Consider the following 22,108-nt stretch of genomic DNA (forward strand, 5'->3'; position numbering starts at 1 on the left):
TGGAGCTTTAAAATGTAATATATTACCCCACAATAAGAGAGACCTACAATGATATGACCATCCTTGATAAGCAACTGGTTAGTGATGGTACGGAGGTAAAACTCCCCTTTAACAGGAAGAAGCTTCCCACAGAACCAGGATCATCTTGGGGCAGCCATCTGAAACAACCATGTTTGGTCAGGGGGAAGAGAGTGTTTTGGTCAAAAGGAGGAAAAAATGTCTGCATGTCAGGATGTATCTGATTAATGCGTTTTTGTCCCCCTCATCTTTTCTAAGCAGCCATCGTGACAATGTTGACTCAGTCCCTTGCATGTAATACAATACAAACGGTACTAAAGTTCAGGTAGTAATGGTTGCTCAGAATCCTTGCTGTTTTTCAGTTTGCTTCCCCTGTATGTGATAACCCAGGTCATCAGTCTTCCGGAGGGGGCCTCCAGTTCCCTCAGGTGGCACCTTTACTAGCCACAAATTTCCATTTCAGTCTGTCCTGGAAGGTCTCAGGAGAGCAGAGCATACCTGTGCTGTCTTCTCCAAGAACTTGGAGAAAAACCTAGCCAACACATTGATTCTGTCCTTCAGTAAAAAGGAGCATGTGTTGATGTGAACGTAGGCCATTTCTTGGTTCAGCTTCAACTGCACCCCAATGAGTGCATGAGGCTTAAAATAAAATAAAACACTTTTGTATTGATTATGTTATAGTTGAAATAATGGATATTTATGGATTCTGATGCAGTCTTCTCTTCCTTTACAGTGACTGCATGGATGTTTGACAAAAAGACAAGTTATATTTGGGTATAGTTTGTACAGCTGCAAAGAGTGAAACTACACCAAAGTGGGGGAGTTAAAACAGAGCGGTAACCTCAAGATCCCTGTAAAACCTACCACGTGGTTAGCTCTAGTCTTTTTGGCCAACCAGTGAGACTCATCCCTCAGAAGTCCAACCTGACTCTTACTTTGGGTGTTTCCCTTTTACTACCATACCGAGCACCTTAGCATGGGATTGTGTCCAATCCAGCTTAAGGACACAGTCATGACCTCATGTTCCTTAAGTTCCTCAGTCACATGTCAGCTAGGTTCCACCATGTGACAGTAAATATTCTTCTTGATTATGCTAAAAAGATTGATGAGCAGTTGAAATATTTTTAAGCTCATAAGTATGATTTAGAATAATGACAACAAATAATATTAAGGTAAATTAAAAGTAGATGGTCCCTACATAAAGCAGAAGAGCATGATCGTGCTTTATCTAAATAATGTATGGTATATTCAAATTATTTAGAGTACAACTATTTTATTCATCTTAATATATAGTTTGACCCAATACAATTGTCTTTACAGCATTTTAGAGGTTCACATGCCTTTGTTTTCTTTGTTTCATATTATAGTAGGGTTACAGTGTGTCTTTACGTGTATCTTTTTTAAGTATTTCCTTTCGTAGCGTAAACGGCAAACCAATCATTAATAATGTGTCTTAAATGCTGATCAACAACAAGCATTGGCCAAAAGGTTAGAAATATATATTATTATTAAATACAAACAAAGCAATAATGACATGAAAGAAAAGTGCACTCGACACCGTTTTCGTGCCACATTTTATTTAATTGTGGTTTCTCAAGCGTACTAAGAGCATTTGCGTACTTTCACGTTGATACGTGTTGGGTTAAATCATATTTCAATATACTCGTCCATAATACAGTGTTTGCCTCGTTCACCCATCCCCCATGCCGGCTTCTAGGGCTTTCGTGCCTGCTTGTATCTCAGAGGCTGCACTGAGCATGCGGGAAGTGAGCGAGGAGCCTGCGCAGAGGCGGCGCTGTAGAGCCGCACAGGCCGGTCTCCGCGATACAATCTGCTGAGAGGGGGGGGGGGTGAAGGAAAAAAACCAACTGGGTAGGTCGCTCTTTGTTTCTGGTTAGGAGGAAAACGAAGAGACTTTGCAGCCGGCGACACTTCAAACATCAACTTCCACCACTTGTGTAAGTTCGCTTTAATTTTTCTTTGGGCAGTAAGGGAGTTTTGTGTACGTTTCACGCTGCTGTTAGAGGATTGTTGAGGTTTCGTGGGGTTTTTTTCCCTCTTCGTTACAGAAAAGGAGACCGACATTACCTTGCCGCTGCTGTGGCGCGACAGTGTGTAATGAATGAAAATTGTTTTTGGAAATGTGCTAAGAGCAGAGCGCTGAGCCAGGGGTACGGGAGGCGCGTTGGATCAATCAGCTTGGTAGATGAAGGGATGCTCTAACCTTTCACATGTCGCCGCATCTCGGCCACTATCTCGCAAAACAACACGTCTTTTTTGCCCTAATTGGCCTCGGAGAGCATGGCCGGCTAGGCTAACTGAACTAGCTCGCTAACGAGCCAGCCGACAAGTCTTAAATCCGGGTTGTGTTCCTTGTAGAAATACTATTGTTTTAGTGTTATTTTCAGACGGAACCAGCAACCCGGTGAATACCACTACAATTGTGTTGCATTACGAATTGGAGAGAGTTAAAGTTAACATATATAATGTAACGTAAACTTTAAATTCTGCTAGGCCTGGCTAACGTTAGCCAACAATAGCTAGCCTAACTGTTATTGGCTTATAAATGTAAACATTAGACAACTGGACTTTGGCAAAGTTTTTATTATTATGCTGTTCTCCCGTTGATTTAAGAGAGGCTCTGTTTTTTGTTTTTTTGTTTTAACCAAAGGGTTTAATTTGTGTCATAATAGGGCCTCTTCTAGAGGTGTCTCGTAACAGTTTTCTTCCACGAAGTGATGTTCAAGTTAACTAATTGTGCTTTAAAAAAAAAAAAAAATCCAGACAAAGTTAAATCCCTTGTGTGACACACTTGACCTTTAAAAATCAGATATTCAGCAAAAAGTATATGAATTATCTAGTTCCTGTCAGCAGCTGCCCATCTGTACACTTCAGCAGAACATCCAGGAGTGGACATTTAAATGCTATAACGGCATAAAAACATCAGTCAGCTGTCTGTAGTTCATGTTTAATGGTACTAAGCACTACGACTTGTGTATTACACCAAGTGGCACATTTGGGGGGGGGGGAACAGTGACGGTATCATTTCACATCTGCAATGAAGCATCCAATATTGAACGGCTTTATAAATATACTATTGTCTTAACACAGAGCAACGTGAAACATGTGAGACTGTGATCAGATGTAAAGATGTAACAATTCAGATAACCAGTTATTCATTTAAGTCAGCAGGCACAATGAAATAATGTGCTCATTTATTCTTGTCTCACCAGTGCTGGTTTAAAATATTCAGTTTGGATTATTGGTCAGATGAAATAAGCATTTGTAAAACATTTTCACATTTGATTTCAGGCCATAACAGGGGAAATTTTTAACTTTTAAAAATGTTATAGAGTTTCTTCATCTTCTTCCTTTTTTCTTTTTTTCAAAAAAGCACTGAAAGATTTCCATTTAAATTTTTCTATTATTTCATTTAATTTTAAACACAGAAAGTTTGTTGTATTTTTTACTAGTGTCTAGAATTTATTTGAAACACCTTTCCTTTTAAGTAACTAGAGTAACATGCATACATGTGTTTTCTTAATTCTTGTTGTAATGTCTCTTTTAAGGGTACTTCCTGCAGCCACACATTCCCAGTTCCCCCTTAGAGATGTCCACTCCTGACCCCCCTATGGGAGGGACACCTCGCCCTGGTCCCTCCCCAGGCCCAGGGCCATCTCCAGGAGGCATGATGGGGCCAAGTCCAGGTCCCTCACCAGGCTCGGCCCACAGCATGATGGGGCCTAGCCCAGGACCTCCAGGATCTGGACACCCCCATCCTCCACAGGGACCCTCAGGATATCCTCAGGACAACATGCACCAGATGCATAAAGTAAAACAAAAAACGACATTTTGTCAAATAATGCAATCTTCTTGTTGTTAAAACATGCATGTGATTATTTTGAATAGCTTAAACACAGTAATATTTATCATTAGATAAAGTGAGTGGTTGTGGAATCATTTCTGTACTTTACATACTTTACGTGTCTTTCCTGTTAATTGTTTTGTGCAGTGTGTTTCAGTGTCACACTGCACAAACTTCAGTGTTTGTTTCATTTATGATTATTCGGTTTTATTTATGCAGCCAATGGAAGCCATGCATGAGAAGGGAGTGCCCGATGACCCTCGCTATGGCCAGATGAAGGGCATGGGCATGAGACCAGGGGGACACAGTGGGATGGGACCCCCTCCGAGCCCGATGGATCAACATTCCCAAGGTATGTTGTGTCACACAGAAAAGTGCTTCATGGTAATGTGTGTCAGGACTAGAGAAAGGTGAAACCTAAACTAACACCATAGTGTCATGTTGATACGTTTGTGGTAAAGTCTGCATCTTCAGTCCTCTTCTAACTTGAGTTAATGCACACTGAGTGAAGAAAATTTGAACTCACGGAACTTAGTTCTGGCCCTGAAATGCTCTTTGCAAAAGAAACCAGTAATGCAGTTGTGCTGGTATACAATGTGCGTGTGGAAACCCATCCAGCCGGTTTCTCCTCTTGTGTTGCTGTTCATGTAGCAGCAGTAGCAGACAGCGCTGGGCAGGGTGACAGGAGGGGCGGGGTTTAGGGGCTTCCCCTTTCAGACAACAACAAAAGCAGCTGCATCTACAAAACCAGTCAGCAAGCAACAGAGGTTGTTCAGAGGGAGGAATATAGAAGACACCACAGCAGTGTTCGAGTTTATCTATCTATTATCCTTATTCAACATATTTTTCTTGTTTGTTTGTTTGTTTGTTTGTTTGTTTTTAATTACAAAAACCTTCTTTAACACTTCAGAGATAACTTTTTGCCATACCCATTGTGCCTCTGTTCTGTTTGCAGGTTACCCCTCTCCATTAGGAGGCTCGGAGCACGCACCTAGTCCCGTCCCAGCCAACGGCCCTCCTTCTGGTCCCATGATGCCTGGAGGCCCATCTGGCCCGGGAGCAGGCCCTATGGAGGGAAGTGGAGACTCAAATCAGGGTATGGGTCAACCGAATCGTGGTGGTCCCCAAGGGCCAGGGGGCCCCCCTGTTGCAGCAGGTGGTGCAGGTGGACCCACTCCCTTCAACCAGAACCAGCTACACCAACTCAGGGCACAGATTATGGCCTACAAGATGCTGGCACGCAGTCAGCCTCTACCAGAGCACCTGCAGATGGCTGTGCAGGGAAAGAGGCCCATGCCAGGGATGCAGCAACAGCCAATGCCTAATATGCCACCTTCTACAGGGCCCGGAGGTGGCCCGGGTGCTGGGCCGGGACCAGCTCCAGCAAATTACAATAGACAACATGGTGAGTTAGAGGGGTTTTTTTTACGTTAATTTATTGTACACAAGTTAAGGGAAGTTAAAGGAAAATCTGAACCTTTGATCATGATCAAGGTTATTATAGTTAACTAAAACTAAACTATCCAATCCAAATTATTTATAAAGCACTTTTTAAAGACAAAGCAGCAAAAAATTACACACAAATCAGCAGCAACAACAATAGTAGTAGTAATAATAATAAATAGAAGGTTAGAACATGCCACTCTCGTTCTATGATAAGAGCCAAATAATAAAGATGAGTTGTAAGTAGGGCTGCCACAAACGATTATTTTGATAGTCGACTAGTCACCGATTATTTTTGGAAACTGAGCTGGGCTGCACTATGAATTCTGGGACAGAGCTACTTCTTCTTCTTCGGGGTTTAACGGCAGCTGGCATCCTTGTACATGCAGTGCTGCCATCTTCTGTTTCAGTCTGTTATTACACTCTTAAATCCTACTACTTATTCCTGCGTCTTTTGTGATCTTACAAAGCTTCAAATGACGCGTCGACTATTAAATCAGTCGTCAACGATTTTGATAGTCGATGTAATCGTGACTAGTCGACTAGTCGTGGCAGCCCTAGTTGTAAGATGTGTTTTAAAAACAGGTAATGAAGGAGCCATGCTAACATGGGCCGGGAGTTGGGGCGTAAAAGGCTCGGTCGCCCCTGGTTTTCAGCCGGGTTTTAGGGACAGCCAGGGGAAACTGGTCCATGGACCTTAGCAAACTTGAGGGAATATATGGAGTTAGAAGCCAAGTATTGTATGTCAAAATATAGAATAAAATCTTTAAATGGATCCTAAACTGAACATTGAGCCATCCCTTGATATCTTTCAGACTCTCCAGTTGTGGTTTAGGAGAGCTGACATTTCTTTTTATAGGCATGTAAAATTGGGTGTCATCTGCATAAAAACAGTAGCCAAGGCCATGTTTTTTTTTTTTTTTTAATCAGGCTCATGGGAAGAAGGTAGAGAGAAAAAATGACTGGCCAAGGTTATGTGTTTGGTAGATGAAGGGCCTGAACCTACCTGAACCACTCTACAGCTCTACCTTTGATTCCCACATGGTGTTCTCTTGCTTGTTTTTTTTAAATTACATAACCATATCATTCTTAGTTTTTAAGTGCATCAAAAGCAGCAGCAGTAAAAGATCATTAAGAAATCTTCAAAGTGCAGATTCGGTGCTGTGAACAGTTTTAAAATGAGACCAGGAAGTTTCCAGAATCCTCTGAGAGTCTATGAAAAACTGCAACTGTAAAAATACAGTTTTTGCTAAAACGTTTAGCCATAAAAGGCAATTTTGAAATCAGTCTAAAGTTAGAGAGAGGCATCCATGTTTGCTTTTTTTAATCAATGGATGAACCACAGATGTCTAAAACAAGTGGGTACAACACCAGAAGTGAGTCTGCTGTTAATGATAGATTGGACATTTGGACCAATAGTCTCCCAGAGCACATTAGTGGGGCAAGATGCTGGTTTGATCTGAGTGACAATTTTCTTCAACTGGGGAAGAGACACAGGTTCAAACTGGTAAAAAGCAGTGTAATTTAAGTGATCTAGGTAGCTCTGTTTTGGAAGTTCAGTTAACGCTAGAACTGTGCTTTGGAGTTTGTACATGTTTCGTCTCTAGGGGCCACCATAAATATTTATATATAAACATACATAAAGAAAACCACGTTTTTTTTACATTACTAATTCCTTTTGTGCATAATTTTATATTGTTGTTGATAATTAATTAATTAAAGCAAAAAAACCAACCTGAACAGCCGGTTGGGAGCCGAAAGAGCCAGCTCTTTTTAGTGAGCCGAGCCGAAAGAGCCGGTTCTCTAAAAAGAGCCAGAAATCCCATCACTACTGTGAATCAACTGCTTTCAAAAAGCTCTGGTTATATTTTACTATCTGTACTAATTTTCCCAAATCTTGCTCCTGACATATGCCATAAATAATTATCAAACATTAAAATTAGCACTGAAAGTAAATAAAAACTAAATATTTTCAAACAATAAAAACTAAACTGAAATGAGCAAATTCGCTCTAGAAACTAACTGAAACTAAACTGGATTAAAAACAAAGTTGAAACGAAGTAAAAATCAAACCTAATAATAACTAATAAAAAAAAAAAAATACAAAACTATAATAACCCTGCTCTTGATCCCATGATAATAATAATGCATCTATCTAAATGGCAGGAGAGATTGCACAATGTTCAGCATTTACAAATTATGTCAAAAAACAGATTAATATTATTCTGTTTTTGTTTTAGGTATGGTAGGTCCCAATATAGCTCCTCCTGGACCTGCAGGAGTTCCTCCAGGTATGCAAGGCCAGCCTACGAATGGACCTCCCAAATCATGGCCTGAAGGTAAACCCAGGTTAAGCACCAACTTCACACATGTGTATTTTGTTCATACCTACAATTAAAAATAATCTTTCCTAAATTTCTCTTTTTTTAGGACCAATGGTGAACGCTGCTGCCCCTTCCAACCCTCCCCAGAAGTTAATTCCACCCCAGCCCACAGGCCGACCTTCTCCTGCTCCTCCCTCAGTGCCTCCAGCAGCCTCCCCTGTTATGCCCCCTCAGACACAGTCGCCAGGACAGCCTGCACAGCCCCCTCCCATGATGCTACACCAGAAGCAGAATCGCATAACCCCCATCCAAAAACCTCGTGGGCTTGATCCAGTGGAGATCCTCCAGGAGAGAGAGTACAGGTGAGGAAAGGGAAACGACGTGGAATGGCAAACAATACTGAGCTACACAGCAAATATTTTGTCCTTGAACACGAATGATGAAAATTGTCAGGAGCCCATTTCTTGCTCCCTCTAATATGACAATTTATGTTTGGTGAGTGTGAAGGAAAAAGAATATCGGCCTAGATATCGAAATATCACTAAATATTGGCGTCGGCCTTAAAAAGTCCTGTACTGCTCGGGGTGTAGTGGACAGCATAAAAGTATTGGCATTATAGTAAGATTAAAAAAATCTGAGAAACTAGATGTTTCCAGTTTGAATAGGAAATTAAATCCCTGAACTGATGACACACAGCCATCCATCACTTTGAGGGTTCTTCTACTTTTGTATGGAGGGAGAAAAATAATGGTTTCAACTTTAATCTTTGTAATATTTCTATTTTTAAAATTTTCAGGCTTCAGGCTCGTATTTCTCACCGTATACAGGAGCTTGAGAACCTGCCTGGCTCTCTAGCTGGTGATCTACGCACCAAAGCCACCATCGAGCTTAAGGCCCTTAGGCTGCTTAACTTCCAGAGACAGGTAGATAAACGTATCTGCTGCTACCTGCAAATGTGTTTATAATCCAGACAACTGAACTCTGCATATTTAATCAGCTTTCTCTTCTTTACTTTTCCCAGTGAAAAACTTATATTGTCTTCCTTTTCTGTGCTTGTAGTTGCGCCAGGAGGTTGTTGTTTGCATGCGTCGTGACACTGCTTTGGAAACTGCCCTTAATGCTAAGGCCTATAAACGCAGCAAACGGCAGTCTCTACGTGAGGCTCGTATCACTGAGAAGCTGGAGAAACAGCAGAAGATTGAACAAGAGCGCAAACGGCGCCAGAAACACCAGGTACAGACGATTTCTAAAAGATCTTAAGGCGTCTAATTGGATGTTTTATATTGTGATATTTGTTAAAACAAATATGATGAGGTGTAGTTAATGTAAAGAGTCTAATTTAATCATTTGTTTTTCAAAGGAATACCTCAACAGCATCCTGCAGCATGCCAAGGACTTTAAGGAGTATCACCGCTCCATCACAGCAAAGATCCAGAAGGCCACCAAAGCTGTCGCCACCTATCATGCCAACACTGAGCGCGAGCAGAAGAAAGAGAATGAACGCATTGAAAAAGAGAGGATGCGAAGGCTGATGGTGAGACTTTCTCAGTCTGTCAAAATGAGTCTGTATCTGCCAGAAGGAGCACAGTCTCTGAAATGAATGATAGGAATTATATTTGAAGTTTATTTGTGTCACAAACTGATCTGACCTCTGTGTGAATCTCCTCCCAGGCTGAAGATGAAGAAGGTTATCGTAAACTTATCGACCAGAAGAAAGACAAGCGCCTGGCGTACCTGCTACAGCAGACAGACGAGTACGTGGCCAACCTCACTGAGTTGGTGCGCGCGCACAAGGCTGCACAAGCACTCAAAGAGAAGAAAAAGAAGAAGAAGAAGAAAAAGAAGGTACATGAATTAAATATAGAAGAGTGATGTAAAATTTCATCCACGTAAAGAGAAAAAAAAAACTAAAATTATTTGATGCTTTCAGAAGCCCGAGGCTCCAGAGGGAGCTGCTCCTGCTCTGGGACCTGACGGAGAGGTGAGTGTCAAACAGTAAAATCACTTTAAGGGAACTCTACCATAGAGAGCACGCCCATTTTTAATGTGTATCTTTTGTTGTTTTGGTTTCCCTCCTTTCCTCTCCCAGCCTTTAGATGAGACTAGTCAAATGAGTGACCTGCCAGTCAAGGTCATCCATGTAGACAGTGGAAAGATCCTGACGGGTGTGGAAGCACCCAAGGCCGGGCAGCTGGAAGCCTGGCTTGAAATGAACCCAGGGTAAGCGTCAAGTCTGTCTTGATTTCTGTAGAAATGATTTAAATTCAGTGTCTGGAATATCTGTGCAAAAGCCGTGTTTCATCCTCCAGCAAAACAACAAGGCACTCGCTTATCTCTTTTTCTATCCTTATGTTCCTTTTCAGATACGAAGTAGCGCCACGCTCCGACAGTGAAGGCAGCGGTTCAGAAGAGGAAGATGAGGAGGAGGTATGTAATGCAGCTTCAGATTGTGTTTGTGGTGGTGGAGCAGCTTTCTGACATCCCGTTTTGTTTTGTATCGTCAGGAGGAAGAGGACGACCAGCCTCAGACGTCTTCAGCTCCAACAGAAGAGAAGAAGAAGATCCCCGACCCCGACAGTGAAGATGTATCAGAAGTGGATGTCCTGCACATCATTGAGTAAGACAGTTGTTGTACTTTATAATTATCCTCTGTTTATAACTGGTTGGGTAATTATAATATTATGAAATTTACATGAATCATGTCTTTTCTGCTTCCATCAGACACGCCAAGCAGGATGTAGACGACGAGTACGGCAGTGCAAGTTTCAACCGCGGCCTGCAGTCCTACTATGCAGTGGCTCACGCTGTCACTGAGAAAGTGGATAAACAGTCCTCACTGCTGGTCAATGGGCAGCTCAAGCAATACCAGGTAGCCCATCAGGACACAGAAAAGAGCAGCATAACATTAGCATTGTTGGATTAGATTTTAATGGTGGATTATATAAATAAATGTTGGATAATCTGAGTAAACTGAATCTTATTTGAACCATTTACTGTTCAGATCAAAGGTCTGGAGTGGCTGGTGTCACTTTACAACAACAACTTGAATGGCATCCTGGCTGATGAGATGGGTCTAGGCAAAACGATCCAGACTATCGCCCTCATCACTTACCTCATGGAGTACAAGCGCATCAATGGGCCCTTCCTCATCATCGTACCTCTCTCGTAAGTGTGAACGTGTCTCCTCGGTTCCCTGTTGAAAGCATCGGCTTAAAAATGACAAATGCACGTAGAAAAGGCTGCTTTTCCTCAATCAGAGCTGTTCTTTTGTTTACAGAACTTTATCAAACTGGGTGTATGAGTTTGATAAGTGGGCACCGTCTGTTGTGAAGGTTTCCTACAAGGTCAGTGATGTTGCATTAGTACTTCAGTCACGCTTTGCTCGCAACATGACGAAAACACTTTATACCAAAGACCATTTTTAATTCAGTTATTCGGTTTACTTAATATCTGTTTATCTTTCAGGGGTCTCCAGCTGCTCGACGTTCATTCGTTCCAATTTTACGTAGCGGAAAGTTCAACGTGCTGCTGACCACATATGAGTACATTATTAAGGATAAGCAGGTGTTAGCAAAGGTAAGACAGTCCTGTCACGTCTTCTTCCAGATCTAAAGCTTGCCTTTTAAATGGTAGTCAAAAGCACGCTGAATAAATGCCATATCTTCTTCACAAAGATCCGCTGGAAGTACATGATTGTGGATGAAGGCCATCGTATGAAGAACCATCACTGTAAGCTGACCCAAGTCTTGAACACACACTACTTGGCGCCACGACGTTTGCTGCTCACAGGAACTCCGCTGCAGAACAAGCTCCCCGAGCTCTGGGCCCTGCTCAATTTCCTCTTGCCCACGATCTTCAAGAGCTGCAGCACCTTCGAACAGTGGTTCAACGCCCCGTTCGCCATGACTGGAGAGAAGGTGCGTTTACAGTCTGGTCGGGATTGTTGGAAATAGTTGTGGAGACTTTCTTATCAGCGTTCTTCTCTCATGTTTCAAGGTTGACCTAAATGAAGAAGAGACCATCCTGATCATTCGACGTTTACACAAGGTGCTCCGACCTTTCTTGCTGCGGCGACTCAAGAAAGAAGTCGAGGCGCAGCTGCCAGAGAAGGTCAGTGTGCACAGCTTCTGCCAAAACATATTCAACACTGAAATATTTCTGCTCAGAACAGGTCAAAAAATTTAGTTGCCCTGCTGAGATTTCCCCTTGTTGTTGTTCTACAGGTGGAGTATGTCATAAAGTGCGACATGTCAGCTCTGCAGAGGGTTCTGTACAGACACATGCAGGCCAAGGGAGTCTTGCTCACAGACGGTTCAGAAAAAGACAAGAAGGTGAGCTGATGTCTCAAACTCGGTTCTTTTGTGGTCATTTAAAGAAAATTTGAAATAATAGACGCCTAATGTATCCTCCTCATTTTACAGGGTAAAGGTGGCACGAAGACCCTGATGAACACTATCATGCAGCTGAGGAAGATATGCAATCACCCCTTCATGTTCCAGCACATTGAGGTACCAGACACAAACACCACCATTTAAATCATGATACCAGTAAATCTTTTTAAAAGACAGTAGAACAGATGTTTTAAAGCTGAAATACAAAAACAACATATGATATTAATCATTTTTACTTGTTTGCTTTTACAGGAGTCCTTCTCGGAGCATCTCGGTTATTCTGGTGGAATCATCACAGGGTACGTAAAGCTAAAAACTGTGTCTGTGGATAAATGTTAGGTGCTCGGTCAGTGTCACTCATATTCTTCTTTTGCCTGTCCAGCCCTGACCTGTATCGCGCCTCTGGAAAGTTTGAGCTGCTGGATCGTATCCTGCCCAAGCTGAGGGCCACCAACCACAAAGTGCTGCTCTTCTGTCAAATGACCTCACTCATGACCATCATGGAGGACTATTTTGCGTACCGCAATTTCAAGTACCTGCGTCTGGATGGTGAGAACCTTTTGGCTGTTAACTATAAGAGAGTCATATTGAACTACTGGGAGTCACTAACAAAGCGTGATGTTTTCTTAGGTACCACCAAAGCAGAGGATCGTGGCATGCTGCTGAAGACGTTCAACGACCCCGCCTCTGAGTACTTTGTGTTCTTGCTCAGCACCAGGGCTGGAGGTCTGGGCCTGAACCTGCAATCTGCTGATACTGTCATCATTTTTGACAGTGACTGGAACCCGCATCAGGTACTTTATGTGCACAAAGAAGTTCAGGAAATGGCCTGTTTGTTGTGAACATGTTTGCTTTCTGCACAGCGATTCCACCTAAACTGTCTGTGCGCGCTCCCTACAGGACTTGCAGGCCCAGGATAGAGCGCACCGTATCGGTCAGCAAAACGAGGTGCGCGTGCTGCGCCTCTGCACCGTCAACAGCGTGGAGGAAAAGATCCTGGCAGCAGCCAAGTACAAGCTGAACGTGGACCAGAAGGTCATCCAGGCCGGCATGTTCGACCAGAAGTCTTCAGGCTATGAACGTCGGGCCTTCTTACAGGCTATTCTGGAGCACGAGGAGCAGGACGAGGTCGGGGCTCGAGGAGGCTGCCGCACTAGGGGGGCGTGGGTGGGTGTGATCTAAACCTGTTCCCACATCGCCCACCCGCCCACGTCCGCCTGTGCGCTGCCCCACCTCTTCATTCTCTCCCTTTCCCCCCCTTCTCCTCTTTCTGTCTCTTTTCCTTATTTTCCCCTCTTTTCTCAGGATTTGTGAGCTTTCATCAATCCAGACTTCTCCCTTTCTCCCCTATGTATTTCTGCTTCTGCACAAACCTTTGATGGTTAATATGATACTTTATCCTTCACTCTAACATAAAAGCTTTTCCCGTTTTATATTTTCTTTCCTTTTCCCCTCTTTATGGCTTTAAACTCTTTCGTGCAAAGTTAAGGATTTGTTTACCTTTACTTTTAGTATCAGTTTCATTTGCACAGCGTTAGTCATCTAGTGCATCCTGTAACTGCAAGTGATATTTAGAGTGTCTACGTAAAGCATAGTAATGTTCAATGAATTGCTAGTAATTCATATTGCTGCTTGGCTTTCCATTTGTGCTTGAGAGTCATTAGTTCAGAGACTTGGGTCTGAGGTGCCACAAATCTGCAGTCAGCCATCGCTCATTCAGCCCGTCTCATTTATCTGCAGGAGGAAGACGAAGTGCCTGATGATGAGACCGTCAATCAGATGATCGCGAGGAGCGAAGAGGAGTTTGAACAGTTCATGGTTCGTCTTGGTTTCATGTCAGTTATTAGACACTTTAACATTTTTTGAATCTGACTCTAATCGCACTGTTTTTTTGTTTTGTTTTTCATTTCAGCGTATGGATCTAGACAGACGCCGCGAGGAGGCCCGTAACCCTAAGAGGAAACCCCGTCTGATGGAGGAGGACGACCTGCCCGGCTGGATTTTGAAAGACGACGCTGAGGTTGAGAGGCTAACCTGCGAGGAGGAGGAGGAGAAGATGTTTGGCAGAGGGTCGCGCCAGCGCAAGGAGGTGGACTACAGCGACTCGCTCACAGAGAAGCAGTGGCTCAAGGTGGGATGAGTCCCAAATACTGACAGCTGAATCGATATTAGGTCTTTTTCACTAGTTCAGCCTCTACTCGGTTTCGGTCATTTTTCATTACAGTAGAGTTCCACCTAATGTGCGTAGGGTTGCTATAGCAATGCCTCTGAAAGTCTGTGATGTCATTTGTATGCGACACAAACAGTACACATCAATAGAGCACATTGAGGCTACAGTCTATGGCTTATTGTTGGTTTTTGTGTAGCCATTTCTCTCGTTGCCGGGTTTTAAAAATGCCAGTTCTGGCTTTCGTAAAAGAGTCGCTCTTACAACTCGTGGACCTACAACTCACGTGTTTCTATTAAATGAGGTTTCAACTGTATTCCTCTTTGAACAGGCCATAGAAGAAGGCAATCTAGAGGACATTGAAGAGGAAGTGCGTCACAAGAAGACGACCAGAAAGCGCAAGAGAGACCGTGATCACGACGGTGGCCCGGCCACACCCAGCTCCAGCAGCGGCCGCGGGCGGGACAAGGACGACGATGGAAAGAAAGCAAAGAAACGGGGTCGCCCACCTGCTGAGAAGCTCTCTCCTAACCCTCCATCTCTCACTAAGAAAATGAGGAAGATTGTTGATGCTGTCATCAAATACAAGGACGGGTGAGGAGACCGCTCTTCTGAAGAGCGCAGGATTAGCAGAAGGGGTGAAAATTTAGTTTGATTGCGTTTTTAACTAACTTGTCTCCTCGTCTTTGCAGAAATGGCCGACAACTGAGCGAAGTCTTCATCCAGCTCCCATCTCGCAAAGAGCTTCCCGAGTATTATGAGCTCATCCGCAAACCAGTGGACTTCAGAAAGATCAAGGTGAGGATCAAAAATTACCTCATCAATGGTTTTTTTTAAATATATATATGTATTTCTTTTTTAGATTCCAACTTATTAAATCCTGCATATCTGACTGCTGCCTGTTGTTTCTCTCTCCGTGCATCAGGAGCGGATCCGCAGCCACAAATACCGCAGCCTGAACGACCTGGAGAAGGATGTGATGCTGCTGTGTCAGAACGCCCAGACTTTCAACCTGGAGGGCTCTTTGGTGAGTGATGCTAGCAGCACACGCTCACCAGTGTTTGATATATTCAACTCATTTAACTTACAAGTTTTCCTATTTTGGAAGCTAACTTTGTTTCTCTCTTTAACCATTTATTTATTTATTTGTTTTTTTTAGATCTACGAGGACTCCATTGTGCTCCAGTCCGTCTTCACCAGCGTGAGACAGAAGATCGAGAAGGAGGATGAAAGCGAGGGAGAAGAAAGCGAGGAGGAAGAGGAGGAGGTGGATGAAGGCTCGGAGTCTGAATGTGAGTATCGGAGGGGCACGGTAGCTTTTATAGCATCAGCGGGCGGTGAGGCTCACTCAGCATTATTTTGTTTGCAATCTTTGATCCCTCATCAGGTCGTTCAGTGAAGGTCAAGATTAAACTGGGCCGGAAAGAGAAGGGGGAGAGAGGAGGGAAAGGACAACGGCGGCGGGGCCGCGGAGCCCGGGCTAAACCCGTGGTAAGCGACGACGACAGCGAGGAGGAACAGGAAGAGGTGAGAGCAGAACAGGAGAACGAACACACACACACACACACACACACCAAAGCTTGAATCTTCTGCATTCATGTTAATGTATTTAAATGACAGATTTTCCCGTCACAACGACAGAGCTTTGAGTTCCCTTTTAGAACCTGTTGGAAAGAATGAGCAGAAGAACGGTTCTGCATTCACTCTCTCAGATGTTTTCCTGTTTTAAATCATTAAAACAAATCCTTTTGTGACACACAAGTATTTGACACAGGGGCTTTGTTTTAATGAATATATTTTACATTTGAATTTCAGTTACACAAGATTTGTTTTTAAAGATATAATCTGGATTATAAAACGCAGCCAAACTGACCATGATTCAAATTCTTGATACTATTGAGCAGCTATTCTCTAACAACTTCTCATAATCATACATTTTGTGATGGTAAATAATGTTTTCTTGTTCATTTTACAAACTTAAAATACCAAAATCAAATACATTGATCATCATGATGATTGCCACATCTTTAGTCTGGTGTGCTGGTAATGGAGATTCCCTTCAGACAGTTCACAACAACCCAGTCATTCTATTCTAGGTCTGAGCTGGGATCATTTCCACGCCACTCGTGTTTTGTGGTGTTTGCGGTACTTTTGATGGGCACTCTGTGCTTGTGTAGTCTCAAGGTCTTGTTGAATAGTGAAAGTAAATCTTTGTTTCCGTTTCCTTCAGGAGCGTTCAGCCAGTGGCAGCGAGGAAGACTGAAGTGATCCGCCTCCTGATTGGACCAACGACCCACTGAGCCCTTGACTGGACTTTATATATTTTACTTAGATACTGCAGATTGAGTGGACAGGCCTAGTTTTACCTAGATGAGCTGATTTTTAGTGAGACAACTGTATTCTCATTAAAGCATACCATTAATTAAAAAACATAATAAAAAAAACTAAAATATGAAAGCTATGAACCCTCCACTTCCATATTTAAACCATTTTCCCATTATGAATAGTAGTGTGTCTCTTTGCCCTTGTTTTTCTCTTTTCTGTAAGTGGGAAAAATGACAGAGCCTGAATTATTATAGACTGACGGCCATAAAGACAGCAAACTGTTTTTTAAGTGGTATTAATTTTGTCGTCTTTTACTTTTTGGGACAAGAGCGTACGTGTGAACCAGGACTCGCTGCGTTCTTTAAAAGCCCTTTTTGAATGCATGTCGTGCGTGTCTGTTGAAATGCACCTGGATGTGTCTTCATTATTATCTGTGTTTAATTTAAGACTACAAGCGGGATCACGGTACACCCCCCCCGCCCTGCAGACCCTTCCTGTCAGGCTGTTTGTATTGGGGGAGGGAGGGATTGGACCATTTTTCTCGTGTCTGTGGCACTGGATTCCAAAAAAAGTACAATAAAGGCATCTCATAATTATTCATTGTTGTCGACTGTTTCAAATACACGCTTAGCCTACAACCAAGTGTTATCAAGCCTGGCTGTCTGAGTGTATTTATACACTGGGACGGTTAACCACAAAATCAAACACATTTATTAGTTCCCATTTCTTAAAAGCATGACTTTCAGATACAGTTCATGTGTTGTAGATATTTTTTCATCAATAGCTTCACTATGCGTCTATTTATAATCTATTCAGTAATAGATTTTTGGTATCATCCTATTGGTACAAACAGGTTGCTATCAACAAAGTGCCCAGACATACCATTTAAAATGTGTTTGTTTTTTGTTTTTTTTGAGTTCATATTTAATGCTTGAAGTGGTTTAAACAACAAAGGTGTTCCTTTGAAATGATCGGGTACGAGGACGGGACTGAAAACGAGTGAAAAAGCAGCCAATGTCCAAAGAACTTTGAAAGAGCTTCAGAAAGCTGGAGAACTTTTCTCAACAGATTTGGCTCCTTGGAAGCAAAATATTTGAAAGTGACAGGAGACTCAAGACTTTTGGGCGGTGTTATAGAAATTCAGATAGAAATATTAAATTATGATGTTAAAGCAAGGGGTGGATGGATAGGAATAGTGGAATAGTATTAAGTCGTGCACTCTGTCACTTCACAGTAAAAGGTTTCCTGGTTCAGATTCCACTAGGGGGCTTTTCTGTGTGGACTTTGCATGTTCTCTTTGTGCCTGGTACTGTGGTTTCATCTCACTGTCCAAACTCTAAATCAGCCATAGGTGTGAATCTTTCTATGTACACTCAACAAAAATATAAACGCAACACCTTTGTTACTGCTCCCATTCCCCATGGGATGGACGTAGAGACCTAAAATTCATTCCAGATACACAATATAACCATCCCTCCCAAACAGTGGTCACAAATCAGTCCAAATGTGTGGTAGTGGGCACATCTGCCATATTGAGATAATCCATCCCACCTCACAGGTGTGCCACATCAGGATGCTGATCTGACATCATGAGTAGTGCACAGGTGTACCTCAGACTGCCCACAACAAAAGGCCACCCTGGAATGTGCAGTTTTTTGCGCTATTGGGGGTCTGGGGACCCAGAACCGGTCAGTATCTGGTGTGACCACCATTTGCCTCATGCAGTGCAACACATCGTCGCATGGAGTCTATCAGATTGTCAATTGTGGCCTGTGGAATGTTGGTCCACTCCACTTCAATGGCTGTGCGAGGTTGTTGGATATTCGTGGGAACTGGTACACGCTGTCGTATACGCCGGTCAAGCACATCCCGAACATGCTCAATGGGTGACATGTCCGGTGAGTATGCTGGCCATGCAAGAACTGGGACATTCTCAGCTGCCATCTGCCCTGAACAATGTGAACCATGATTCATCTGTGAAGCGCACACCTCTCCAACGTGCCAGACGCCATCGAATGTGAGCATTTGCCCACACAAGTCTGTTACGGCGACGAGCTGGAGTCAGGTCAAGACCCCGATGAGGACGACGGGCATGCAGTTGAGCGTCCCTGAGATGGTTTCTGACAGTTTGTGCAGAAATTGTTTGGTTGTGCAAACCAATTGTTCCAGCAGCTGTCTGGGTGGCTGGTCTCAGACGATCTTGGAGGTGAACCTGCTGGATGTGGAGGTCCTGGGATGGTGTGGTTACACGAGGTCTGCGGTTGTGAGGCCGGTTGGATGTGCTGCCATATTCTCTGAAACGCCTGTGGAGACGGCTTATGGTTGAGAAATGAACATTCAATGCACGGGCGACAGATCTGGTTGACATTCCTGCTGTCAGCATGCCAATTGCACGCTCCCTCATTGCTTGTGGCATCTGTGGCATTTTGCTGTGAGACAAAACTGCACATTCCAGGGTGGCCTTTTGTTGTGGGCAGTCTGAGGTACACCTGTGCACTACTCATGATGTCAGATCAGCATCCTGATGTGGCACACCTGTGAGGTGGGATGGATTATCTCAATATGGCAGATGTGCCCACTACCACACATTTGGACTGATTTGTGACCACTGTTTGGGAGGGATGGTTATATTGTGTATCTGGAATGAATTTTAGGTCTCTACGTCCATCCCATGGGGAATGGGAGCAAAAACAAAAGTGTTGCGTTTATATTTTTGTTCAGTGTATGTCTCTGCCTTTTGCTTTCTCATAGCTGGGACAGGCCCAAGCTGCCAACTGCCCTAAACTGGACAAGCAAGTAAGAAAATTGATAGATTACATATAAAATACAATATTTCAAAGTCAGCAAAGCACAAACAGAATCAGAAGTTGCTTATTAAATCCAGTAAATGCAGTTTGTGTGTGGAATTTATATTTGAAGTTATTGTAAAATCTTCTGAAAATATATTCAGAAATTAAAATGTTTAATTCAGTGTCAGCTCCCCTCCCTGCTGCCAGTGTGTTATATCATTTACTGTAGGCAAAAAAAACAAAACCATTAGTTTTCTACTTCCTGTCAGTGCTCGAGATTACCAGTGTTGCATTAAAAATGTGCCTGACGTCTTTTAGCAACATATAGATAGATCTAAATGTTTATTGTGTCTTTTTGTCATTGTTACAAAACAATATTAATCTGAGGTGTAGCACAGATTTCAGGGACCCTAATAGAGACTGTCTCTGTGAGCACAGTTTGAAATCTCCCCACACATACTCACCATACGAAGTCTACAATTAGTATCAAGCTTAACAGTGTTATTTTCTTTGTGTATAAAATGAAATTCTTACACAAAGAAAATTTCCCCTGAACAAAGACATTCAGTTGCATCCAGAGAACAAGGCGTCACTAGAAACATGACTTGCAGAAACAGAATAAGCTTTCATGACATTTTGAACTTTTACAGCATCGGATTTTTGAGTCATTACTGGAAGTATCTGCAGTATATAACATGTTTGTTAGCAACTAAAACAATATGGCAGTAAGTACCCTATTAAGTAAGCAAGTGCTGTTTAATTCTAAAAAAATAATTTAACACTGATGTTTTCATTCAGTGCTCATCGGTTGGTTGGTGAGGTCTTGATGCTTGGGGTGGTGGTGTCACTGTTCATGCAGGATTGATCTTCTCTACATTGCATGTAGTGAACAAAACAACGTCTTCTTCTTGTTTTTTAAGATTCTGTAATACATTACAGAATCGGTCTTCCTGCCGATGCAGCTCCAGTTGTGTGAGCTCTCTTTCATTGTTCTCTGTTTAAGGGGATTGAGTATAATCTGCATGCCATATAGACAGGCTTGATGTTATCTGAAAAAACGCACAGCAGACTTGAGGTTCCCTTTTGTGGCTGTGGTGCTGCCAGCTGCCAAGAGGCACCCTTAACGTCTTTCATGAGACCCTCAGCCAGGTGTCAGGCAAAAGCTCCCGCTTTGATTGGCTGACACAGCTTCCAGTTCAGTTTCAGTTCTTCCTTCTGCTCCTCAAGATGCTTTAAGGAGTTGCAGGAATACTTTTGAATTTGCCTCCTTGCACGACAACGTGAACGTGTGCTCCACCGTCTCATTTTCACAGACCTGTGTCTCTTGGAGCCAAGGTTAGGAACAGTTTATCTCGGAGTTTAGAAATTTCCGCCAGGACACAGTGAACAGTTGAAGCTTTTTCTCTCTGGGTTCAGACTCTGACATTCTTGAAGGAGTGAGTCTTCAATTAAAGACAGGCTCAAAGTATTAGTGCCAACAACCTGTAAACTAAAGAAGGAAGACCATCGGAAGACCATCGGAATACCGTTAATTCTAAAAAGATCAACAAGAAAGAAAGTTACAAAAAAATACCAGAACCTAAAAAACAGATCTAACAACATACAATGTGTTTATTACCAGGATCCCACAGAAAAGTCTTTTCTTAGAAGAGTGCTGGCAGATCAACCTCACCAAGGAGAGGCCATGAAGCAGCTCCTCACAGGAAGAAAGAAATGGCAGGAAACATGGTTCTAGTAAAAATGTATCATTTGACTTACTTAATAATACCACAGTAACCTCTTAAATCTCTGTGTTCTCCTCACATCATGTCTGTTATGTGATGGAAAAAACAGGAGATTGAGGGAAACTACAGATAAGAGAGATTCAGGAGAAGGTGCAGACACAAGAGGGAGACAACCCAACCACAGAAATACATTAAAACACATAGAGTATGTGCTCAGAGACACACAATATGTGTGGTACACTTGTACAGGACTCTGTCTACTGTCAGACCAGGGAGAAGAGGAGCAAGGAGACCATGGCTTCAAAAATGAGGAATATGATCTCACCCCAACAGACAAATCCTATTCCTCGTGGATCTGCAAAATATAGAATTTAAATGAGATATTTGAGAAATGTATTTGAGATATTTGTACCCTCATCCCTCCAATAACTAATACAGCTTTGTATAATTTTGCATGAATAAAGTAATAAACATTTACAGTGCACCTGTGTCCAGGGCTGTTCACTCACTGCTGTATACAAATGTGAGCACATTTATGCAACGAGCCTTGTTCACATGTATGTTTTACTATGTGAAAAATACACCAATACACCTGTTATTCATACGAGGATTATTGTATACATTTCTTAATCTAATAAACAAATCAGTAAAAGTGAAAAAAGTAGGGAGCAGCAGACACAGACCACATTCATTCATTTATTAATTCATCTGTTAGTTAAGCATTACTAATCATATGATATTATTTCCTTTTACTGCGCCCAGGGGCATTTGTGCTTTTGCTGCGATGTTTTGATTTGGTTAGCATGTTGGGGCGATGTCCCAGCCATAGACTGCAAATGACAGAAGGATGTAGCCCTTGTAATATCCCCCTTTGGTTTGTGCAGTCCTGTTTTGAAGCTTTAAGTTCAGCATTCTGTTTGCCTCCATGCTGGTTTTCTGAAATGCCACAAGTGGAGTTGATCTGACTGAGAAAACCGCCAGTTGACATGATGGTGACTTTCCACTCATAAGATAAATTGTACTCAGCTTTGAGTGCTCCTAGCTGACACGAGTGGCACCGGG

General features: G+C 42.7%; 1 protein-coding gene across 1 annotated transcript; it reads left to right on the forward strand.

Annotated features, from left to right (window-relative positions):
- The first annotated feature begins 1,816 nt into the window (after positions 1–1,816).
- On the forward strand, positions 1,817–17,129 carry smarca4a (SWI/SNF related BAF chromatin remodeling complex subunit ATPase 4a). Its single transcript, XM_085403199.1, has 34 exons — positions 1,817–1,976; positions 3,588–3,850; positions 4,103–4,235; positions 4,839–5,288; positions 7,567–7,665; positions 7,757–8,012; positions 8,447–8,573; positions 8,710–8,883; positions 9,011–9,184; positions 9,322–9,495; positions 9,581–9,631; positions 9,740–9,870; positions 10,014–10,077; positions 10,155–10,267; positions 10,372–10,519; positions 10,652–10,815; positions 10,928–10,994; positions 11,116–11,226; positions 11,325–11,567; positions 11,647–11,760; positions 11,874–11,981; positions 12,072–12,158; positions 12,294–12,340; positions 12,424–12,590; positions 12,672–12,835; positions 12,942–13,169; positions 13,782–13,859; positions 13,954–14,172; positions 14,540–14,802; positions 14,901–15,006; positions 15,134–15,235; positions 15,368–15,500; positions 15,596–15,735; positions 16,439–17,129. Exons 2-34 carry the CDS (start codon positions 3,629–3,631, stop codon positions 16,469–16,471), a joined length of 4,890 nt encoding a protein of 1,629 aa, XP_085259325.1. The 5' UTR covers positions 1,817–1,976; positions 3,588–3,628; the 3' UTR covers positions 16,472–17,129.
- The last annotated feature ends 4,979 nt before the right edge of the window (positions 17,130–22,108 follow it).

Source organism: Rhamphochromis longiceps, linkage group LG4 (genome assembly GCF_057381845.1).
Source record: "Rhamphochromis longiceps isolate RC_006_pf linkage group LG4, R_longiceps_female_GT1.1, whole genome shotgun sequence".
NCBI lineage: Eukaryota > Metazoa > Chordata > Actinopteri > Cichliformes > Cichlidae > Rhamphochromis > Rhamphochromis longiceps.